The sequence below is a fragment of the Pseudochaenichthys georgianus genome, chromosome 3 (genome assembly GCF_902827115.2).
Source record: "Pseudochaenichthys georgianus chromosome 3, fPseGeo1.2, whole genome shotgun sequence".
NCBI classification, from domain to species: domain Eukaryota; kingdom Metazoa; phylum Chordata; class Actinopteri; order Perciformes; family Channichthyidae; genus Pseudochaenichthys; species Pseudochaenichthys georgianus.
This window is the reverse complement of record NC_047505.1, coordinates 31,356,647-31,381,603: the sequence shown is the minus strand read 5'-3', so window position 1 is coordinate 31,381,603 and position 24,957 is coordinate 31,356,647. Positions and strand designations below refer to the sequence as shown.

The 24,957-nt window shown below is 40.8% G+C and overlaps 2 protein-coding genes across 7 annotated transcripts; one reads left to right on the top strand and one right to left on the bottom strand.

Moving 5' to 3' along the window:
- Positions 1-411: 411 nt before the first annotated feature.
- On the bottom strand, positions 412-13,772 carry tgfbrap1 (transforming growth factor, beta receptor associated protein 1). Of its 2 annotated transcripts, none has more exons than XM_034109727.2 (13): positions 13,518-13,772; positions 11,594-12,309; positions 10,739-10,933; positions 9,932-10,086; positions 9,649-9,731; positions 9,202-9,382; positions 8,924-9,084; positions 7,308-7,365; positions 7,078-7,221; positions 5,053-5,196; positions 3,946-4,105; positions 3,181-3,641; positions 412-2,878 (listed from the first exon to the last, which is right to left on the bottom strand). In XM_034109727.2, the coding sequence occupies exons 2-13, from the start codon at positions 12,288-12,290 to the stop codon at positions 2,690-2,692; spliced, it is 2,628 nt and encodes an 875-aa protein (XP_033965618.1). In that variant the 5' UTR covers positions 12,291-12,309; positions 13,518-13,772; the 3' UTR covers positions 412-2,689. The 2 variants fall into 2 exon arrangements, with proteins under 2 accessions (XP_033965618.1, XP_033965625.1); XM_034109734.2 differs by having other exon boundaries at positions 11,594-12,304.
- Positions 13,773-13,961: 189 nt separating this feature from the next.
- cul4a (cullin 4A) lies at positions 13,962-24,703 on the top strand. Of its 5 annotated transcripts, none has more exons than XM_071206671.1 (21): positions 13,962-14,008; positions 15,795-15,929; positions 16,929-17,044; positions 17,195-17,299; positions 18,066-18,134; positions 18,220-18,293; positions 18,382-18,544; positions 18,637-18,726; positions 18,832-18,914; positions 19,835-19,902; positions 20,040-20,158; positions 20,257-20,449; positions 20,554-20,658; positions 20,756-20,866; positions 21,535-21,620; positions 21,753-21,860; positions 22,459-22,572; positions 22,655-22,760; positions 22,847-23,019; positions 23,155-23,307; positions 23,856-24,703. In XM_071206671.1, exons 2-21 carry the CDS (start codon positions 15,857-15,859, stop codon positions 23,949-23,951), a joined length of 2,205 nt encoding a protein of 734 aa, XP_071062772.1. In that variant the 5' UTR covers positions 13,962-14,008; positions 15,795-15,856; the 3' UTR covers positions 23,952-24,703. The 5 variants fall into 5 exon arrangements, with proteins under 5 accessions (XP_071062772.1, XP_071062778.1, XP_071062771.1 ...); XM_071206677.1 differs by having other exon boundaries at positions 13,969-14,008; positions 15,809-15,929; XM_071206674.1 differs by lacking the exon at positions 13,962-14,008 and adding an exon at positions 15,102-15,699 and having other exon boundaries at positions 15,809-15,929.
- The last annotated feature ends 254 nt before the right edge of the window (positions 24,704-24,957 follow it).

Sequence of the window (24,957 nt, the reverse complement as noted above, 5' to 3'; positions counted from 1 at the left end):
TTCAGCCTAGTATTACAAATCTGCTTTGATATGGAGTGACATGACACAGGAAAAAAAACCTTTAGATAGAGAATGCTGAATTTTCAATAAAATATTCATATAAAATGTAAAAGACACTAAAATCTAAAGGAATGTCGTCCAGTGCAGTATTACAATGATGCATTTATATGGAATCACTTAGTCACATGATACATTGAAGCTATTGTAAAAGCAAGACTTCTATATTGGAGTTTCAATAAAATGTTAAAATGAAAATACCCCCACTTATATCCAATTAAAAGATCTATGTCCTACTAGTCCAGTGTTGAAACACAATGCTGCATTGATTCAGATTCCCTTGTTCAAATGAAATAAAAACCTATTGAAGAAAAATAATACTTTAAAAATCACATCTAAACACCAGGGGAATACTTTTTAGGTGTGAAATTGAAACACCATAAGTTTCATGTTTATTAAAATGGGACGGATTTACAGTTTGTACACTCCATCCACATTGGCATTGATTTAGAAAGCAACAAGTACAAATGCAGTATATGCATACAAGTATACATATATTTATAAAATACAATAGTATTTTTTCTTTTAATGATTTGATGTCATGGTTAGGATGCTTTTTGAGCAAGCTACACTGACATTGTCCGGATAGAAGGATGCTGTGCATAAGCTGTGAGTTGCTGTCAAAGAAAGTGAGTCAAGCCAAAAAAGAATTACAATACTTCGATCTCCATGTTAGAAAAATAGTCCCATGAGTGCACAAAGTTCCCTCACAGAAATGTGTTGCAATTACAAGAGGCTAGAATCAATAGCACAGGCAGCAGAGAAACAAGAAATACCTGTAAATTAATTCAAATATAAAAGACGCACTTATGTTCTTCTGGTCTTTGCTTCTGTTGAAAACTTGTTTAAGCAATGTTTAACAATCGGGGTTCATGGAGACTTGTTTTTGGAAGTACCAATATTCTCTTTTTCAGAGCAAATTTGAATGAAACCCTTGTATAAAGTGTGTAGCGAGTAAGGATTCCTTTTCACATTCGACTGTCAATATTGCTATTTTAATAACTGTGTTTGCCAGAGTTGTAAACCTCTCGTTATAAGCAATTCCATGCAGCCTGAGATCATTCAATATAAACCCTTTGCAAATGAGTAGAGATGTAGCAAGATGTTGTCGGTGCATCAAAGCCATGTTTTGTGTTTTCTTAATTTTCAAACATAAGTAAGTGAATCAGTTTGTTGCATTGCAATACAATGTATTATGAGACAGCAGTTTCATTTAGTCATCGCCTTTGACTAAATCGCCTTTGTTAGGAATGTGGTAGAAATGCATCCTTATCCATAGCACCTGCTATACACGATACTTGTAATCACTGATTGGACCACCAGGGGTTGTGGTAATAGATTGTGATCTGAAGTAGAATAATAAAAGATGGATCAGGTTTGAAGTATTTGTTCCAAACAGCTTAATATATTTCTCGTGTTTTGTTTCACTCTTATAAAAAGCACTTTCAGGGCATATTGAGTAATGATAAAGAACAACATTAAGTCATTTCCATTAGGTTCCACCTGTAACTCATTTGATTTAAACATAACTGCCTTCTTGGGTTCAAATACTTGTTTACGGTGTAAATAAAAAAACTGTACATCTCTTACATCACAATATGTGAGTAGTTAACATATATTATTAGCCCACAGGTTGTAATGAAGTAGATTCATTACAACGATCTCACATTATACAAATGTAAATGTTTGGAACAAATTACCTCCCAGCCCTTTCCTGAAGAGAAGTCAGAATAACAGATATCTGTAATTGGACTTTCTAATTATTATTACATTTCGCCTCTGGTTGACATTTGTTTTGTGGTTGACAGGATTTAAAATGAACTATCTTTATCACTTAGTACATGAGCCAATCAAACACAATATATCTACGGTATGAAATCAGGCGAGTGGTTAATATCCCTCTTGATTTATTTCATTTGTAACTTCAAAATAGACAAAATGTATGAAGCTTGATTTCACATGATTAGATGATATTTTTCCAACCTACTGACATATTATTGGTAAAGATTTTTTGGTTGGCATAAGCGGGCTGTTCTGAGGGTCCTTGAAGCAGTTTGAGTGATGATTTCACTGTTGTTGCTCCACACGCGACAAGGTTCAAAGTCCCCGGATCAAACTGTTGAACTGAAACACTGCGAGTCCAACGTCCAGGGGGAAATAAAGCAGCAGGGAGACCAGATCACAGAGAGTAAAAGACAGCCAGAGACTCTGTTTGCATCAGCACTGAAGGTTGTAGTATTTGACATTAAAACGATGCAATGTGCAAGTTAGGACAATATTAATACAATACCCAAATGAGGGGATTCGACCACAACTGTAAGAGTGGTAATAATATGCATGCTTCAGAAATATTTGGAACAGGTTTCAAATATTGTGTGTTCTGTAGTTCACCGGGACCGCCCTGAAGTCCACGGATAAGCACGGACTGCTGTTGTTCCTAACTTCAGACAGTGTGGTACAATTGCAGCACGGGAATAAATAGAAGAAATCATCGGTTTCTCCCTTGCACTCTCACACACAGCTTTGTTTGTGTTTCTCATCATGTTCTGTGCTTTTGTTATCCCCCACAGTCCTCAGTACGTCCTGCTTTAGTGCCTCCGATCAGTCACATGGTAGCTTACAGGGTCAAGTCTCACGTGTGGTTACTGCTATTAGTTAACTGTCTCTTAGTGGGAGAGTCTCTTACTCTCTGGGCGACACAGTGTGTGTGGACAGGCGCTCCACCTGGCAGACACACCACGTCGGGCTCGCTGAAGGTGTTGTGGCACAGGTGGCATCCTTTCTTCTCAGACACAAAGATCGGTTTCTTCCGGTCTTTCAACTGAGGAGAAAGAAACACGAGGGCAGTGTTACAAAGCACGAATGAGCATAGAGTATATTCTTTTAAATGGTTGGCATTTTTGGGGGGGACCATGAGTAAAACCCTTTAATATGCAGCTTTTCTTTAGTTGTTTATTTATAATTGTTTGGTTGACTCAGGATTGATAAATGAGTTATTCATATTGTGACAATAAAACATTAACTAAATAAAAAACCATAGCCGGTAAAAAAATCACATTTCAAAAGTATGATTAAGTATTTGACTGAGTTTAATGTTTTTGGGTATTGTCATGTGTTCCTCACCCTGTCGTGGAGCAGTTGGAGGTTTTCGGACTGGGCGAGCCCCACGGCGATCTGCGCGGTGCGGCCGGCGTGCATGCTGGCCCTGACGGCTCGGCCCAGGAAGGGCCGCAGCAGCTGCAGGGACCAGCCCTCAGGGAGCATGCGCAGCACACGGACTGCATCGAACACCTCGCCATGGCGATTCAGGAGATCCACTGCCGCCATCTCCAGCTCTCCACCCCCTGCTGCTGCCTGGGACTTTCCAGGAAGGCTCCGGTCTAGATACACCTCCAGGAGCAGGTGAAAGAGCTGCTGTTGGTATGCAGAATCCCGACAACAAGAGGCCCAGACGCAGAAGGCCTCAGCGGACGAGAAGTCTTTGAGCTTGTGCACCAATATGTGCAGAGCTTTGCCATTCTCCTCCAGCTTACCATGTAGTGTTGCACGCTCCAGCAGCAGCTGTTCACAGTTCTCCATCTTACCTAAAGAGAGCAGGAGGAAAGGAAACATTAACAACACCTGCATGTGAACTCTCATTGAGACCTACTGTATCACATCTTTCTCTAAATGATTTTCCACCTTTCCACCTCGAAGCAGCACTAAGCCTGCATAGCATTTCTGATTCCACAACTGTCAAACTATATGTGTTAGATGTACATTAATATGTGCAGACTGCAGAGCGTTGTCATTCTCAAGCTAAACATCCTCACATTACGTCAAACTTTACACAAACATGGAGACATTAAAATATGTCCGTGTTGAGGCATCTTCCGAGCTGTGGCTCACCTAGAAGGAACTGTGCCTGGTAAAGGTTGGACTCCCTGAGCAGAGCCTGGAGCCGCTCTCTCGCTCTGCTGAGGCGCTCTTCATCTGCTGGCGCCTCCGACAGCAGCGACAGAACTCTCTCCAGGTACAACACGGCCAGGTGAGTGTGGAACTTCTCTTTCTGCAGATACAAATATGAGAGAAAACTATCTGAGTTCAATAGGAAAGCAGATACACTAAAGAATAAAAACAATTTTCAGATAAAACCTTGATCAAGAGCGTTTTCTAATAAGCTTACTTGAAAGACAATGAAAGATGGGCTCAAAAGTGCAGCATTACCTACAACTTGAATCCTCACAATCGTATGCCTTCGCCAACCAATCAGGTTGCAGTTTACATCCATGTCTGTCCAAAATGTCATCATGTTTTATTTAATTAGCATACAAATTAACGAGTAATGACCTAAACTTGTTTTTGAGGTTTTGACCACCAGTTCCTTATCCATCCATCTTTGAGCCCAGGAGGGCCTTTGTGGTCAATTTGAAGAAATTCCCCCAAGGCTTTGCTGACGCATTGCATCGATAAGAATGGGATAGACTGACTAAACCAAAAAAAGCCCATTGTTGTGGGCAGTGCAAGGCCTAAAAAGAAAAAACTATGTTTGGACATTAACAGGATCCACCTTTGTAACCATCAATAAATCAGGAGAATCGGTTTCAAATTAAGTTTTAAAAGCACATACAAAAATTCCTCCTTCCAGTACTTATGTGTCGCAGTACTGCAGTGATGAGCCAGGTAGAAATGAATGATGTACATGTTCTTTACCGAATTGTAAGTCAAGGGAAAGTGAGCCACTGTGACAAGTTTCATATTTAGAATGTGGTCAATAGAGAGTCTGTTTCAGTTCATGTAAATATAATAATAATGCAACTCAGTACTTTAGAGAAGTGCTACTGCTTGGGAACTCATCTAATGCTGCTTGCTAGCCTGCAGAAACCCTCATTTGGATCAGCATCGCTTGCACATATTTTGTGTATATTGCTCAAGGAGAAAGCCAACCACTTGTTGACACGTGATCTACGATGTATCCTAGGATCTAGGATATGTTTGTAATCATTTGGAATGTACCTTTATCTTTCTCTCCAGCACCAGGTGTTCCAGGAAGAGAAGCAGCGCCTGGCTGTGCTTCCCCAGATATGTGATGGCCTCCTCAGGGTTCAGCTCCGTCACATCCTTACTGACAGGCCTCTTAGTGAAGATGTGGACACCTATCTGTGAACACAAACGAAGGTTAGAAATAACCAGGCATGAAGGAGAAAGCATGCAGAATACCAGTGATACAAGTATTGTATTACAAACATTTGGAAGTGTATCTATACAATCCACACATAAATGGAGTTGTATATCGGTACCAGCGACGTGCAGTCAGGGGAGGCAGAGCCTCACCTGTCATACTCCAATATGACAGGAAAAAAAACTAAACAAAATAATAATAATAAAATGTCTCCACTGATCTGTGTTGTAAACGTGATTTCTGTATGATTCCAATCGCTTTTTATAGTCAAAATACATGGGAGCGATGAGGAGTGAGGCAGGGACGAGCTCTGCCTCACGTAACCCCACAGAAACTGGCTGGAGCGCGGGCACTAATTTAGCTCAAATATGAGATGGTAACAGGCATGCGCTTAGTGCCCGCGCTCCAGCCAGTTACTGGGGGGTAAGGTGAGGCCCAGATGAGATCTGCCTCACCTCAGAAACTGGCTGGAGTGCGGGCACTAAGCGCATGCCTGTTACCATCTCACTGTAGGTAGATTGTAGATCCCCTTATTACATGTATCCGCCCCATCCATAGTCTCTAAAATAACTTATTTCACGTATATATGATATTTAGGCTCGCTGGTCTCATCATACAACGGCAATGAAAAGCACCAGGGGAGGCAGCAATAACCTCTGCCGCACTGAAGGGGGCGCAAGTGAGCCCACAGGTTCTTGTTGCTACTGTTATTCTACGCAAAAAAGATCTTTGTCTAGAAGTAGGGATGCTCCGATCGCCAATTTCGGGGCCGATCGCTGGAATCAGTATCGGCCGATACCGATCGCATCGAGTGGGCGGGGCCTAAATTCTCTCTCTCTCTCTCTCTCTCTCTCTCTCTCTCTCTCTCTCTCTCTCTCTCTCTCTCTCTCTCTCTCTCTCTCTCTCTCTCTCTCTCTCTCTCTCTCTCTCTCTCTCTCTCTCTCTCTCAGTCAGTCAGTCAGTCAGTCAGTCAGTCAGTCAGTCAGTCAGTCAGTCAGTCAGTCAGTCAGTCACTCATGCAGCTCACTGATCCAGTAATGAGTGACCCGACAGTGAAGAATAAATATATTTATAACTAGTTTAGCTTGTTCCAGAGGTAGATAAAATAGCTAAGTGTGTTAGGTCTAACTCTCGTGTGTTTCGCTCCGCTTACCGGTCCGGCGGGCGGAGCTGCAGGATTTCTGCTTCACACACGTTGCATTCCGCTATTTTACTGTATTTTTCAGACATCTTAAAATAATGCCAGACCGGTGAAGCCATTTTGGCGAGCTTGTTTTGCCGCACACAGAGAAAAGTGTCATGTATTTTATGTCATGCGATCGGCTCTCGCGATCGGCATGTTTAGAGAGCACCGATCGATCGGTAGAGAGTGAGTATCGGCCGATCTCGATCGGAGCATCCCTATCTAGAAGGATAGGCAAATGGACATTGTATTGAAAATTGGATCTTACTAAGAGAGAACAATCCAATATTTAAATGAAACTAAAAATGTTAAAAATCCTTTTGTTGAACGGCCTGTTTAAAATTAATCGAAACATCAGACTAAAAAGGCTTTTGAAAATAACAGAATATTCCGATTATTGTCAAAATATAATATTTGTAAATCTGACTCTGAAAGAGTCAGTGCCTCACCAGCCATGAACCTCACCGCACGTCACTGATCGGTACATATAAGGGTGCTAAATGAGCACTTTTTTAAGGAACTGAAAAAAACAAAAACTGATCACATCTCTGCTGCCATCCTGACTCCATTGTTTTGCATTCGAATAATGTGGACAATGGAGAAATTATACTTGTTTACATTTTTACAATGAATAATAGAATGATCCTTGAGGTCATCTAAAGTCCTGGTGACGTACCGTGGGATCTTTAGCCAAGGCCCAGTCTGCATGCTTCCACACGAGGTCCGGGTTGGAGCAGGAGCAGAGGAAGTCCACGATGTACTCATAGAGGCCGGACCTGGTGGAGTCCTGCAGATCCCCGTCTACAACGCGGATCCACAGCTGTCAGAAAAGAAGAGGGGATTCGTTAAATATCTACAAAATGGTGGCACTGATTCCTTCAGAAGACTCATTTTAGGTGCACATACCTGAAGTGCTGCAGAATCCTGACTATTGTAATGATAGAGAAGCCCAAGTGCAAAATATCTACAAGAGGAAAAAAGACAGTGAGTATAGCAAAGGCTATTTCTGTACAACATATGAAATTAGCTGGACTAAACTGGATACCGTTGTAAATGGGATGGTTCAATATCAAAATGTAATGGGATGTAACGATACCAAAAACTCACGGTACGATAATATCGCGATAACAAGTCCACGGTACGGTACGGTATTGAATAATAAAGGGGAAAGAAAAAAAAGTTTACTCGGAAAATGTTTCTTTATTACATAACAAATCTGATTTGTACAGCATTTTAGTAGGATAGCATTTTAAAGTGTCAAAAACAAAGTGACAGTAACAGACTGGAACAAGAAAACCAGTGTTTTTGTACCTATAGTACTACCAAACAAAGTAGGCATTTTCTTTGTGCCACTGCATCTCACTGCTCTGGAAAAAACTCTCTCGCTTGGTAGGCTACTGATGTTGCTGGGACAGCAGTGGTCGCGTTAACCGAATATTTTATTTAACAATGACGGAAAAATCTGAAAGCAGTCATTTTGACAGATTAGAACAAACTCGGAACAGCGCCAACGTTTCCCCGCAGCGAGGCTCTGGTGTTATGCCGTGTTATGCTGCCCTCCAAAAGGAAATGATATAGTTTCCAAACCGTACTTTGCCGTACAGATCAATACATGTCTGGGAGGTTTTGCTTTACGCTGTGCGCGCTCCCGCGAGGTGCATGCACACACGGCATAACACCGCCACCCCCGTTGACAGTTCACGAGCGTGCTCTCTCTCTCTGTTCAGACCCGACGGGTAATAAGGGATTATGATGGACATTTTACGATCCTGTCTGTCAAATTGACGGACAGCGAAAAAGTCTAACGCCACCTCAGTGGGACGGAGAGATATGCTTTGGCCATGAGTGACAGCAGTGGGTCAAGCTGTGCATTGTCTCTCCACCACTTCAAAAACAATACAGTTTTTGCCAAGAAGGTGAGGCTTATTGACAGGGCGAGATATAAATATACTGTTGGTACTTGTCAATGTCTCTAGGTGTGTAAATGTAGCCCTGTAAATAGATGTCCTTTTGTGTTCTGTTGTTTTATGTTCATGTTGTAACCTACTTGCTGCCATGTTGGACAGGTCTCTCTTGAAAAAGAGATCGATGATCTCAATGGGACCACCTGGTTAAATAAAGGTTTAAAACAAAAAAAAGTGTTTTTAAAAAAAAATGTTTAAATGAATTTTTGTTTTTAAATCGCGGTAGATTTTGTCAGTCTCACGACGGTGTTGAGACGTTTATTTACCGCGATATTCGGTATATCGTTACATCCCTAATATCAAATCATTACATTGTCTTTACCTTAAGGGATATTTATCCATCTAAAATGTGTTGGGTGACGGTGGAATAAATAGTTATGATATTTGATTGCTGTTTCAGATGAATTGTAAGTATATGAGCCCATCTACACATGTGAAGGGCCTAAACTAATTAAAATGTCTGCGTTATAATACAGGCCTTTCCTTTGCGTTTTGAAATAAATTACATAAACTTATCTTAAAAGTAAGAGCACGAAACCAGAATGATTGGAAACACACTTGTGATATTTCTCCAGCCACGGGACGCTGTCTGCTAGCAGGCAGGCGTTGTCTGAAGCTAGCAGGTCGAGGAGGCTGTCGTGGTCCTGTTCAGCGTACAGCTTCAGCAGAGCCGTGTCCACGTCCTCTCTGCAGCCATTGGCCACCTCTGTGCTTCGTACCTGTGTTCGGAGAGAATTCAAAACAATGGGTACGGATGTAGAAATACATGGACTACTGAGACGTGAACTCTCTCCATTATAACATGCATATACATCTTTTTTTATCATTCCATTTACCTCTCCCAAATAACTGATGAGGAATTTCTTGCATCGCAGCACTTTCTCCTGGTCGCCCTGTGCCAGGTGGTTCAGGTCTGCAAACTCGTGAAGAGGAGGGTGGCAGCGTGTGAAGGAAGAGGAAGCTGGCAGCAGCAGAGGGTAGAGAGAGATCAGCTCCCGAACGTCCAGCTGACCCTTCCTGAGAATATTAGTGAACAATAAATCAAGGATTAAGTCTAAAAGCAGGGAACTACAGGAACTAGAACGCAGTAATAGAAGGAAGATCATTCCTCATAGCTGCACAATCTTTAATATCTGTTGTGATAGAAAAGGATATTTCAATGGGTATTTGATATCACTTAAAATAAAACACATAAGGATATTTTTCAGGAAAACATTGGACCTAAATGGTTCTTGAGTTGTCACAACAGAGCAGTTTAAGAAACACCAGAGTCTGACTCTCACCTGAAGTGTTCCTTTGCTTCCAGAAACTGAAGCTGGCCAAACTGTATGAACCCTGCCTGCTGGAGGATCCTTTTGTGCAAAATCTGTAGAAAGTGATAATATATGAGACAATCGTTTTTTTACTTTAAAAAATATGGTCAATAATGTAACAGTTTACATTGAAGGTCACAGTCCAGGCAAAGCTATCATATTTTCATTCATTTCTTGTAATATCAAAATCATGGAAGGGCATTCCAATCACACATAAGAACATTTCAGCCATAGATTCAAAGCAACACACTACCTGGAACTTGTCTTTGGGGATATTTTGCTGTGCTCCTTCTGTGAGGATGAGCGCCTCCTCCACTCTGTGACTGGCCAGTAGGTCCTGGATCTGTCTCTCAAGAGGCAGCGGGACCAGCACGTACACGGCCTTAGTGGACGCCAGAATGACCTTTCCTAAAACAAACAACACCCACAGGTCAACACTTCCACACTCTCAAACCAACAGCTGCTGATAAGCACTATGACATCACACCAATTGGCTTATTTAAATAAACCCAACACACTCTATTTGATTTTGAATCCCATAGCTCTTACACTTATTTAGCTCTGGAAAGAGCCAGCTTCAGTTAAATGTTGGTTGTTGAAATGAAATATTCTATGTAATGGAATCAAGACAGCACCGCACAGCTCTATCCAGCTAAGCAGTGACACTTTCCATCCCTGGTCTATTTAATAACAGAGGCTATTTTCCAATTTCAAACGATGAAGCATTTGACAATCAAAGTCCAAATGTATTTCCATTCTCTATAATCAATATGTGATGGGCAAATTAGAATAAAAAATGAATTGTCTCTAGTGAGCGGTGAGAAATCTGACAAATTGCTTCATGTGATGTCACTCAGGTATAAACAGCATTCTGGATGAATGGAGTTAGAAAGAAGTGAGACCTCTGTTGGTGCTCCTAATCTCTGCCTGACCTACATTAGCAGCTACTAGCATAAAACACCCAAATCTCTGAATGAAGATAATTGGTCGAGTTTTCCTTTAAAACCATGTATATAGTTTGTTTGATTAGACAACGTAGGTGTCCAATATGTGAGGATACCTTCAAAGTCTTGCAGAATGTGTCCATCCCTGAAGGAAAGGGTTTGTTTTAGTTGTTGGTCCAGCATGCTGTGGATTGTGATGAAGCTTTCATCCAAAGCCACCACGTACGGAAAACTCACGGCAGCACCAATCACGCTCTCCGACCAGTTGACTGGAGCTCGCTGAGATACTCCTTCTGCATTGGCAAACATCCCTGGGAGAGGATTCAGAGAAACAGTTTGAGAAACAACAGGGAAAGGTCATGCAAACACTTGTTTCAAAGTTAAAAATAAATCATTTTCAAAACAATTTACCAGCAGTTGCAAACAGGCTGAGACAAATTTGGAACTGTTCGATGCAACGATTGAGTAGACTGTTACAAATGGGTACATCAAATGTATGAAAAACTGCCAATGATTTGATTTATGTTTTATTTTAAAACCTGGTGACTCATCAGTTTTTTCTGCCTTTGTGAAGCCCTTTGTAACCGGGATTTAAAAATATGTGATTGTATTAATATCACAGTCATACAGGTAAAAGGATGATGGAAAACCAGTAAAGAAAGTAAGACTTACAACTGATTTTTAAGTACACAAATGTATGGACATTCAGATTGTTGTTGGTACTTCCTTGTTATGAAAAAAAGTTTTCTATTTATAATTATTCCATAAAAGTGACTTAAAAATGGTATGCTAAAATTCCAAGCACTATCCACTATCGTCTCTTTTGTTGTTTATAGCTTCTCTACAAAAACGCAATGCAGCAAATATTTACAACCTTTGTAAATTACGTCTGGTAATAAGTAACATCAAAGCCTTTTCCTCTGAGGGGACTGAATGAATCCTTTAAAAGACCTTTTCTTGTGCTGACTCACCCAGACCACCTGGTGCTGCTAAGAGGAACTCCTCCCTTCCGATCCTCTTCACAATGGGTCTCCTGTCCTCGCTGTTGTAAGGGAAGAGGTCTTGGGAGGCTCCTGTGTTGTAGTTCAGAATCATGTACTGTGTAGCGAGGGCCAGGCACAGGAAGTAACCGTCCACACTGACAGCACAGGGCTGCTCAGGGGTGGTCACCTCTTTGACCAGCTGCACTCTGTCCTCATACACCATGTAAATCTGCACCGTCCGTTTCTTGGAGGAGATCACACCCATTTCCACACAGAATGGATCCCCGTTCACCGGGTTCTCGTTAACGCAGAACGCTGTCACTCCTCTGATCTTGGCTCCGCCTCCAGCTGCCGACGGCACGGTCTCCAGTGTCACCATGTCGACAAGGAACACAATCCCATCGCAGAGCACAATCAGACGCTCTAAGGCGGAGGCGGCACGCAGCTCAGCAACGGGTTTCTTGAGGCCTAGATATTTGTGCAGCAGCTTCCGCGCCGAGTAGGTCAGTTTCCCTTTGGAGGAAGTGACCTCGTCCAGCAGGAAGTGGTGGATGAAGCAGTCGTTGGTGCCCATGTACAAGTGCTTTCCACAGCATTCGATGCACTCGATGTTGATGCGAGCCTTGTCCCCCATGAGGAGATCTCTCTCCACAGCGGGGACAAGCTCAAACGCCTTCACACTCATCTCCGTCACGGCATCTACACTGGAAGACACAAAAGAGACAGGCTTCAACACAACAGACTTATTAAATAATCAAAATGATACTGCAAAACGTCACAAATAAATCACTGGCTATATATTACTGTTTAAAAATAGGATAGACTGCAGCAACGGTGTGTCCCTCACTCACAACACACTACTTGAAGACAGAAAAGGGCTCTTGTAAATTGTGTCAAATATTTCTTACAATGTTTTGGTATTTTAAAGATCTAACAAGTTATTGACCAAATTAAAAATGCAAAGAGCTGTGCTGCCTTCTATAACCTTTACAGACAATCTGGCACTTATTATTATAGATATGAATACATGTTTTAAAAGTAGGACTTTGGCAATGCTTAGTCTTTGTTGAGAACTTAACATCCACATATTAAAGTGTTTTGTGTTTGTGTATAGCTTATCTTCTTCTGACACGTGAAAATATATGTGCTTGTTTTCTGTTTTGCTCTTCCTTGCCCTGCAATGCAAGTAGAGGGCTGGGCTTTGGGGTGTGATACTTGAATAGTACAAATACTTCTTAAGACTTACCCCCATGTTCATAAATATTATGTGTTATGTTCATTTTACAAGACTATTTATTTCCTTAGTTTGTTAAAAGGTATCTGTAATGTGTCATTTTATGGTAACAAGCTCCTTTACTACCATTGTATAGCTAACTCACCTCCTTACACAAATATTCTGTTATATCTTAAATATAAGTCAGTCATATTTCCAAGCCAGTTCTTTAAAAAAAAACATTAGCTAAAACACTTTTCTCATGTAACGTAAGGTTGCTGGAGTGGTGACAGCAGCTAATATTGTTAACGCTAGCTAGCGACAAATCCATGGAGGCTAACGACAGTAGCAAAAGACAAAGTTCAATGTTTAGCACTGGCTGTCTGTGGGAAGAATGTTTGGTTTACGTTTGGGAGAGTTAACTTAAACATGTGAAGAAGACTTGGACGTATAGGTATTATTTTAGATTTCTGTCCGAGATAGCTAGGCTAACGTTAGCTTATATAGACCAGTGATTTCAATGCTAGCTGGCTAATTAACACTTAGCACAGCTATATGTTGTATGTGGCTAAAGGAGGGGCTTTCATAATGTGTCTCATTGGGTGACTGTCCAAAGAAAAAGCTCCCGAGATTAGTTTCCAACCAGCCTGCCCTCCCTGGAAAAGATTATCCCTCCCTGGTTCCTGTTAGCATACCTACCGCTACAGACAGCGCTCAGTACGGCAGGCCGGATCAACACCAACAGGCTCACCACTCCACAAACAGCCGCCCCGGCATAAATGTACAGTCAGACATTACTGCCATGGTGCTCTGGTCGGCACCGCAGCGACAAACGTAAAATACAGCTTGAATTGGGAGCGTTCAGGTCTTCCTTGTCCACTGTAAAACACCGCCCATTTGCACTGAAAGTCCTGCTGGCTGCAGGTGATGCTGGCCGTTTCTCAATCTCGAGGATACTGGCTTCCAAGCCAATATTTCAAGGATGCTACGTCATCTAGTGCCGCCGAAGGACTGTTCCAATCTCCAGCATACTTGGAATTCCACCGAGGCCACGTCCTTGGTTTGGGGGAAATTTCGGGCTGCACATGGGTAGACTTCGCATCCTTAAAATCCCCACAATGCTTTGCGCACGGTCCAATTTCTAAAACCCTTGCGGAGAATGGCTGAACCGACGCAGCACACATTTAAATGTAAGTATGTAGTGGCGTAGAACATGTAAATATGTTACTTTGTTAGCACCAACAATGTGTTCCGTGAAAGTAAAGCAAGTTCATAATTAGATAGACATCGTGAGGTATTTATTTTCGGTACAGTTTATGTTGAAACCGTTAGACAGAGTGGCACACTTGTTAGCCTGTTCCATTCTTCTTCGTTTTCCGAAGCCGTGGCTTGGAAGTATACTTGCTTCGTTTCTGAAGGAAGTGACTTGGAAGTACACGACTACCAAGCCAGCATCCTCGCGATTGAGAAACGGCCCGTGATTCCCCTGCTACACAGGGTGCGTTCATGATCGAGAAAAGTTGTTAGATTTCTTAATACTTTTCAAACTGATTTCTAAAATATTTCATAGTAAAGTCAATAATATTCAATGAAAGACAGAGGTGGTTATAGATGGATGAAGTGTTCATTTATAATTATTATTACATATTTATTTGTATTATTTTTTATAATTTTGCAAGGTATTGTGGGAATTTCCCCAAGAGACCGATTAAACTTTACAATAGTCATAAATTATCTTTTATCATTATGACTAAAAGGGATTTACAATTTCTGAGGGTAATTCAAGATAAAAGAAGTGGAGTTAAAAGGTACCATGTTTGAATGAATACATTTTGTCAACATAATAAAATACAGAAACAACATTTCAGTGCACTTTTAAGCCTACATTATCGCATAGACTGATATATCCTATACTCCCCTTCAACATTGACTGTCCTGGTTTCAGCAGTGTTTTAGAGGAACTATTGAAATGTAAAATGTGCATGTACATATGAATATCAATGTACATATTGATTCATCACTACACATTTTCCAGTAATATTAATCAGGCGGCGGCCAATGTAAGAAATAAAATAAGTAGTCCATAAATCATATTATATCAATTGATAGAAAATAAATGGTCAACTATATTAATAATTGTTTCATGTTTAATCACATATGTAAACATAAGCTTAAAGTTTAGCTTTTTGCATGATTCTTCGGTATGTCAATTCAATGTAATCAGTGATAAGTCGAAGAAATATTTATGAAACTTAATCATATTAAATATTCCAACAATAATAATAATACTGTGACTTGTGTAACCTTACCTCAAATACTCTTTATTGCTCGGTATACATTTATTTAAATGTTTTTAATGTTTGAGCTCTCCAACAAACTGGAAGAAAAAAATGACAGTGAAAGGTCAAACTGTCACTGAACGCACCTCGGCCGCTTTTCACCCAGGATGCACCTGTCCAACTGAACTGTCTGAGAAAAGCCATTTTGTTGTGCTAGCTAGCTAACGCTATGTGGGTAAAGAAAGCCACTAAAAATATGGGTATGTTACATCAACGCTAACTCTGTCGTTTTTCCTTGTTTCTTTACCGGCGCAGTGATATACCTCTGTAAGTAGACAGCACTGGCATGGACTAACGTTATCCGGAAAACAAGCTGAAGTGTTTAGAAGAAGACGGTAGCTGGTAGCTAAAGTGTGCTGCAGTTTCACATAACACACTGTTAGCTAACATTAGATATCTGTTTACTTCACCTACGATAGTTATGTTTTTTTTGTTGTTGATTGATTTACGTTAGTCAGTGTGTGTGTGTGTTTGTAAATGTGTTTTTAAATACACTTCGGCTGCCCACCAAAGACAACTGGTTCAACAAAGAGTCTGTGACAGTGAGTAATAAACAGGCGACTGGACTATCAAACAGTAACTAAAAAAGAAAATAAGCATACAGCGTTGAACCCTCACGCCAATCTGATAATGGCAGAGGACACCCGACAGGACAAGAGGGCCAGCTTCTCGGCCCTGACGGAGCACAACACCAACGGGATGGCCCGGAGCTCCGCCGTGGCCTCCAGCAAGAGTGGCGCTTCAAAGAAATTAGTGATCAAGAATTTCAAAGGTACTGTCCCTGGTCGTTTTCACCTTCTTTACCTAACAGCGTCACTTCATATCTTTTATAATACTGAGCGTGTAACTTTTAGATGATGCTGTCAAACAAAGTTGGGCACATATTGTTATGTTTTTTTTACCCAAAATGGTCTGATTAGAGCAATTTCAAAATTTGCCCAAATTGGGATCAGTAAAGTACCATCTTATCTTATGTCCGATTTTAATAGGCTTTGATTTTGTAACCACACATCTCCTAGTCATTTATTTTTCTCGATTCATTTATTTATTTGGCGTCGCAACTTCTGTTTGTCCCATCAGATTTTAGGACGCATTGGGTGTAGTAGACTAATTCAGTTATTAATAAAATAATATAATAAATAAGACTTTGATAATGTGACGTTTTATGTTTTTCTTTCTCTTTTTTTTACCCACATAACAAATACATACACATGTACCTGTTACAATGACTGTGCATCTTTTTGGCTGCTATTGATAGATTAAATAGTAATTTTGCGCAATCATTTGACAACTTGTGATAGGATGCCATTGTTATTGTTTTTGTTTATCAACTAATAATTGTGACAGAGATTTATAGCTAACAATCAGTTACTTTTAATACAGGCAGCCGAGCATTTCTTTAGGACTACATATGTGAAAACTTCTACTGAACAACTTATGTACTATTTATTAAACAAAAAGTCACAAAATAAAGCACTATACTTCTGTACCTTTTGCCATTCAAAATAAGTATTTACTTTCTCACCTGGCCCACAGTATGTGGTGTAGGCCTTGGTTTATTGTCCGTTATCCCAAAAATGACAATTAAAAACATTTTTTTTAAAAAGCTTGTGGTTTTACAAACCTGCAACTTATCATGTTTGGTTAATCACGTGAAACCATGTTTTAAGATGCAAATATATTTGTTATTTTCACTATATGCTTCCTTTTATCTTCTTTGGCAATATCTAATTTGTATTCATTAACATTGTTGCTTTTTTCTCTCCAACAGACAGGCCAAAATTAGCCGAGAACTACACCGAGGATACATGGCTGAAGCTACGAGATGCAGTGGGAGCCATCCAGAACAGCACCTCTATCAAGTACAATCTGGAGGAGCTCTATCAGGTAGCTACAACTACAATTTCTACATATCAAAAGTGCTACTCATCATTTGCAATAAATTACCAAGAATAGCTTTAAATCAAGAAATAATGTGACAAACATTAACTTTTTTTTTCTGCTCTTGTTTCTCTCCCTTGTCTCTCTGTCTTGAAGGCGGTAGAAAACCTGTGTTCGTATAAAGTCTCCCCCACGCTGTACAAGCAGCTACGGCAAGTGTGTGAAGATCATGTGCAGGCTCAGATCAAACAGTTTAGAGAATATCCTTTTTTTGTGAACAGACACACAACGCAAGCCATGTGTTGAAGCTGTGAAAACATTTTGAATCATGATGCATTGTGTCACTGAGTCTCTCCTGGCAGTTAGTATCTTATCTCAAAACTTTGGAAATCAAACTGCATTTGGCCTGTTCTCAGCCCTGTTGAATACTGCGCTGCAGAAATGTTCATTTAGTAATCCTCTTCAGATCAAGCAGCCCATGACTCATAAGAGAGGACAGTTGGACCAGCCTTTACTTACTGTAGTGATTTAAGCCAAAATGCAGTGCTAATGTGTATCACAAACTTGTAGCTTTATTTGTACATGTATGAGATTTAACAGATGGCTTTCAACTTAATTTAGAAAGTGTTGGCTCTCCTGTTACACCTCAGGTGTTGTTGCAGTCTTTCCTCACAAGAGGTCAACATACAACAAGTTTGACAGCTTTATAATCCTAAACAAAAGGGCTGTTTGTCTGTTATAGGCAAAGCACTTACAGGACCTTTTCATTAATGTAATCAATAATCATATATTTCATTTGTAAAAAATAACGGTTTTTAGACTCTGTATTTAGGTGGACTTAATTTATGCTCCCCCCTCTAATAAGACCTACAGAATGTTCAGTAAAGAGCAAAAAGATTGCTTTTACCTAACTTGAACCCCAAATCTTTTTTGAGCAAATAAGTGAGATAAATGGATTATGTCATGCTTGCTAACAAAAGGATACTTTGAACGTGTGTGAAGGTTTTTCCTTAACATGGAGCTCACAGAGTCTTTGGACAACCTTTCCTTCCTGAAGCGAATGAATCGCTGCTGGCAGGATCACTGCAGGCAAACTGTAAGTGTGATGTTTGACAAACATGCATATCAAGACGGTTTGAGTAAGAAAGTTTCCTTTAAGACTCTTGTTTTTCTTTTTATAGATAATGATCCGAAGTATCTTTCTCTTCCTGGATCGTACCTATGTGCTTCAGAACTCCCTACTGCCCTCCATCTGGTAAAGCTACAGTTTATGCAAACATGCTTTTTTTATTCTTTCTGTCAAGTTGTATTAGGAGGCTAATGCTATGATTTCTACCATGCAGGGACACTGGGTTGGAACTGTTTCGTACCCACATTGTGAGTGACAGCGGGGTTCAGAAACGGACAGTAGACGGCATCTTGGAGCAGATAGAACTGGAGCGGAACGGAGAGACAGTCGACCGGAGTCTGATCAGGAGTCTGCTGGGCATGCTGTCGGACCTGCAGGTACCTATGCCCCTGGTTCATTACTAACAAACCAGTTGACTTGAGTTTATGTCATTGTTTTTACACCCAGAAACTTTCTATCTTTTGTTCAGGTTTACAAAGATTCCTTTGAGGAGAGGTTTTTGATCGAGACCAATCGTCTGTACGCTGCAGAGGGACAGCGGCTGATGCAGCAGAGAGATGTGAGTGGGAGGATTCATGGGTATTTGATGTATTGATCACTAATCCGTCACACACTTGATGCTATCGCATGCAACTGCTCTGAATCTTCATGTTTATGTGTCCAGGTGCCTGAGTACCTGCACCACGTGGCTCGTCGGCTGGAGGAGGAGAACGATCGAATCATGAGCTACCTCGACCAGAGCACTCAGTAATTTGTCTTTAAATGTTTAACTCTCTAAATTCCATAATTAACACTTTTTAATAAAAAACAACAATGCATGTGCATACCAAGAGAAACAAGTAAAAAGAACATAAATAACCATTTATTATCATTTCTTCCCAAACATTAACACAGGGTAAACCTATAATACAATACCATTACGGCCCTACACACGGCGGCGTGCGTTGCCGCTTCAACGCTTCTGCCCATTCACTTTGAATGGGGTGACACCATGCTTCGCCGAACTGCATTGTGGGAGCAAAACGTAGCTTTTCTCGCGGTGCTCGCTGCATAAGTGGAGCAATGTTCTACTTTTGAAGCTTTGACGGAGGCGTCAGCCAATCGAATCATATGCCAGTACAAGCTCTAGCCAATCAAACCGCGTGCTTGTGTGTCTGGGGCGGGAGATTCATGTGATTGGTTGTTGGTCGAGTTTCAGCCCCCCCCCCCCGCCGACAAGCGACAACGCACGCCGCCGTGTGTAGGGGCCGTTAGGGGCCTCTGTAAATAGATAAATAAGAGCCTGGTGTTTTTAAATGTACTTTTTGTAGACAAATGGTTCATTATAGTGTTTGCTTACATTTCTAATACAGAGCCCTATGTTAAATTCCCTTAACATCTTCTTTGTCATTCTTTTTACTATTATCCGTTTGTTTGATTTTTAATAACCCACATTAGTAAAGCATGTGTATAGCTCTAATTGTCTACTAATGGTCAAATCCACACTATTCAGAGGTTACAGCTTTGTTTATTATTCTTAAGTCCACAAATAGTTAAGAAACTTAACCTGGAAAAGTTGCTATGCAAAAATGTCATTTTATTGAATGAATAAATGGACAAACCTTTCATGTATGCGTTTATTATATCTTTTTGATACATGTTCTCTCTTTTTCCCACGTACCTTGCAGGAAACCACTTATCAGCTGTGTTGAGAAACAACTTTTAGGAGAACACATGACTGCAATGCTACAAAAAGGTACGTCTCCGTTCCTGCACTTACACATCCATCCCTTTTGAAATCTGTGAATTAAGTGTTGTTAATGTGAAATTGCTAAAATGCTGTAACATTTTCCATATGGACATAACATAATAGTGCAATTTGTTTTATTCCAGGACTGAGCACCATGCTGGATGGGAATCGTGTGACTGAGCTGTGCCTCCTCTACCAGCTCTTCAGCAAGGTGAAGGGCGGACTCCCCACACTGCTGCAGTTCTGGAGGGATTACATTAAGGTAAACATACTTACCTCATACACACAAAGCATTACTATCAAGACAAACATGGTCTGAGAGATGCATTTGCACATTGATGAATCTGTCCCTGGTCTCAGTCCTTCGGTGGAGAGATTGTCTGCACTCCAGAGAAAGACAAGGACATGGTGCAAGACCTGCTGGACTTCAAAGACAAGATGGACAACGTTGCCCAGAACTGCTTTGCGCGGAATGAGGGATTCATCAACGCCATGAAGGAGGCCTTCGAGACCTTCATCAACAAGAGGCCCAACAAACCCGCTGAACTTATTGGTGAGTCAGGCAAATGAATGACATGGCAGTTGTTACTCATAAACATACCTTTTCATTAGGTTTCCTTAGTTATAGCCTGTAATAATATATTGCTTCCCATCCAGCTAAATATGTGGACTCTAAGTTGAGAGCGGGGAACAAAGAGGCTACAGAGGAAGAGCTGGAGAGAATCCTGGATAAGATAATGATAATCTTCCGTTTCATACACGGTCAGTTTCACTTCCGTCGTCAATGCTGGCTATGAACCACTATGAAGCGTTTAACACTGTGATAAGAGCTTTTTATCTGTGTTGTCTTTTGCTCCAGGAAAAGATGTGTTTGAGGCTTTTTATAAGAAGGACTTGGCCAAGCGTCTGCTGGTTGGAAAGAGTGCTTCTGTTGACGCTGAAAAGTCCATGCTCTCCAAGCTCAAACATGGTGAGTCGAAAGGCTGTTCTTTGTCTTAAATATATATAAATGATTGTCCGTTGAGTGTCTTTCATGGCATTTAGAGCATGCAGCCACTGTGTCAGAGAGCTTGGGAGTAGAGCTGACAAACTGAAGACAATGTCAGATAATCACCGATAATGATTTGAATGCATGGTTCTAGTTACCTGCCAGTTATTAGGCTTCGTGGCATGGTTTCATACTTTTCTGGGATAGTCTGTTATCTCATTGAAGTCAAAAACGAAATGAAAATCTGCTCAAAGATTGTAGGTCAACCCCTTGAGGAACGTTATGACTCATGATATTAATGCAGGTGTCCAACGCTGTATTGAACTCCAATCATGTCCTGAACGGCAAATAAAAACATCACATTATTGGAGATGCATGGTTATACTAAAATTAGACAGTTTAATCCAAGATCAGATGTCGGGTCTTGAATGTATTGTCTGCTATGATGATAAACATTTTAGGTATTTGTATTTGTTATTTTCGTCTTACATATTTTGTGTTTGTTCAATGGCGCTGCTGTGGTGCAACAACATGTTTAGACTTTATCTGATCATGAAGTTTCATTCTCACTATGATCATTGTCAACATGACGAGCGCTCATGTGTGGGTGTGAGAATGATTCAATGTTTTGTGGTTTTGACTTCCTCCAGAGTGCGGAGCAGCCTTCACCAGCAAGCTGGAGGGGATGTTCAAGGACATGGAACTGTCCAAAGACATCATGATCCAGTTCAAACAGGTACTCCACATAAATACCAATATTAGCAGAATACAAATATTGATGCCGTATTTCAGTATCTGTATGCATTCTGAGTGTCATTAAATGCCTTTTGACATGCACTATTATAAAATGTATGATTCTTCTGCTCAGCATATGCAGAACCAGAGCGAGCCGAGCAACATCGAACTCACTGTGAACATCCTCACTATGGGCTACTGGCCTTCATACATACCCATGGAGGTCCACTTGCCCCCAGAGGTACGCACGTCTTTGTTGGGGTTCCTTAATGTGCACTCTGTGCTCAGTCTGACAAAAACACTGAAGCGTCTAGCGAAGCAGTTTTCTATTTTGTTTGTGAACTACAGTTTGAGCAGCAGACTATTTGTTTAAACAATATTTAGCCTTTCATCTGTTCTATTTTAGTGTGATGGTTTATTAAAGTAGTTATTTGGGAAACACTTCATTTTCATGCACAAAATAATCAGTTTAGCCCACGTTCTCCTAAAAATATTCCTGCTAAGCTGCTTACATGGCTAATGGAATTAATATTTCACTTATTTTCCTGTTTACATGCAACCATCAAAATACTCACCACTTATTTTCTAAGTTTTAAGCATATCCATCTTGTCCATCTTAACCAAAAAATGCTTAATTTGAATGCCTAATTCATAACATTACATTATATGCTGTATATAAAACCCATAACAAATTCAGAATATTGTCATATTCAGAGCAATAGTTGTAAACAACATGAAATCTGGTTTCACAGAGTTGTACTATTGTGTCTTCAAACTGATGATCTCTTAGCAGAGTCATCACCTGATCCCTAACAGACTCTCTCTTTGTGTTTGTGCAGATGGTGAAACTCCAGGAGGTGTTCAAGTTGTTCTACCTGGGGAAGCACAGTGGGAGGAAGCTGCAGTGGCAGCCCACACTGGGCCACGCTGTACTAAAGGCAGAGTTTAAGGAGGTACGGGCATAATGCACACAGAAAGAGGAAGGGCTTGGGAAAGCCTCTGATTCACACTTCAAATCATTCCTTTTTGCCACAGGGGAAGAAAGAGCTGCAGGTGTCGCTGTTCCAGACGCTGGTGCTGCTGATGTTCAATGAGGGAGAGGAATTCAGCGTGGATGAGATCCGCACTGCCACAGGCATAGGTTAAACACGTCTTCAAACATGTAGTTCAACTATTCTGTTGTGTGAGAGGGGCCTGGTGTCACAGACTGTCTCTTGTCCTGCACAGAGGAGGGAGAGCTCAGGCGGACGCTGCAGTCCCTGGCCTGCGGAAAGGCTCGCGTCCTCAACAAGAACCCTCGAGGGAAGGACGTGGAGGACGGAGACCGCTTCAATTTCAACAATGATTTCAAACATAAACTGTTCCGCATCAAGATCAACCAGATCCAGATGAAGGAAACGGTAAAACATCGTTCTTTCTTTTGATGTTTTGACATATGGATGTTAGTAGCAAAGAAAGCTTGACGCTGTTCTTGCAATGTATGTTTTTCTATGCAGAAGGATGGTTTAATCCATATGTACGCATTGTTCTTACAGGTAGAGGAGCAGGTAAGCACCACAGAGCGCGTCTTTCAAGACAGGCAGTATCAGATCGATGCAGCTGTGGTGCGCATCATGAAGATGAGGAAGACCCTCAGTCACAACCTCCTGGTGTCAGAGCTCTACAACCAGCTCAAGTTCCCCGTAAAGGTGAACACTCCTAAGCTTCTTCTTATTCTTTGAATTTATAACTGATTTCTATAATGTTGTATGAAAACACATTATTACCTGCGTATAGCATGGTTTAATTATATTTATGAGCACTGATGGATATTGTTAAAACGAGGTATAAGCATTTACTTGAAATGGGCATTTGGGGACTGAGGAGAATGAAAAATATTGACAACGTTTTGTGTTTTGCATAGATGTAATGTTTCTTTCACTCAATACACTATTGCTATACAAATGGGACCAGCCCTTTTTAAAGTACTATGATACTTGTGCCTTGTTACTCATTCTAAAATATTTTATATTATGAATATTTATAAGTGTTTTAACTTAATTTTGACATCTATTTAAGCTCATTGTAAGTCAAATCCATGGTACAATCATTGAGTCATTTAACTGTTACCTTTCTAGATATTTTTTATACTCTCACACACACTCACACACACACACACACACACACACACACACACACACACACACACACACACACACACACAAAGCTCATAATTGACTTTCTTTCCTGTCTGCAGCCGGGCGATCTGAAGAAGCGGATCGAGTCGCTCATAGACAGAGACTACATGGAGCGTGACAAGGAGACTCCTAACCAGTATCACTATGTTGCCTGAAGGGATACAGCTGTTACTGCCATGCTTTCCTCAGAGCAAGCGTACAGCTGGCCCCCCTAAACACAGCATAACGGCCCTCCAGCCACCCGACTCTCCTCTGGTGCCCATCTTCCCCTCCATCCAGGATCCTGGACACATCGTCCCGATCACACAGAGCTCCAGAGAGACGAGAGACACTTGGCTGTACCGTTCCCACTCTGCGTTACCTTTAGTGGCTCGGGGTTGGGGGAGTGGCCCGGGTTGTTGATGGTTGGTTTATGTGACTTACAAATCTGCTAATGCAAAACTCAACTGAAAATGATTGGCACTTTCCTCTGTTTTTGTTTCGTTTTTTCCCTCCCAGGATTTTGATTTGTTTCCCCCTCTCCATCACGCTGTTCTAAAATCACTTATTTTCTACTATAGTTGGTTTGTCTTGAGTTTTAAGTTTATATTGTTTTTTTTGTTCAAGGCGGTCCCCTTGCGTAATCTGCTGAGTGTAAACCTGGTTGGTTGGTATGGCAGAGAAACAGCTGTTAAGGACAAAAAAAGACTTAAGAAGATTAAATGGGTCAGACGTGTTTGGGTATGAGGGGAGGGTTTGTTGCTCAGAAGCTAAACAACATGCAAGCAGGCCACTTGGGTATTTCTTTGGGTATCTTCTATGTTCTGACCAAAATGTCCAAATGTCATGTGCTGACGTTTTTGTAGATCAGATTGTATTACGTGTAAGAGTGAGACAAAGTGAACCTGAATAAATGGATATTTAATGATTCAATTCATAATTTGTAGATAAATAGCTAGTAGTAGTGTTGATATTTTCTTTATTTGAATACATGTCTTCCATCTTGCCTCTTTTCAGCTTGATCATGCTACATAGCTCAGTGTGGGAACAGTGTGCAACTCATTCAGTCCAATATGATTTCATCAAATGGTGAATCTTGATTACAACAAAACAATGTCCAATGGGATCAGAGCAGATGGGCTTTAATGTATCAAGAATCTTGTCTTGTAGGCGCCATTGAGG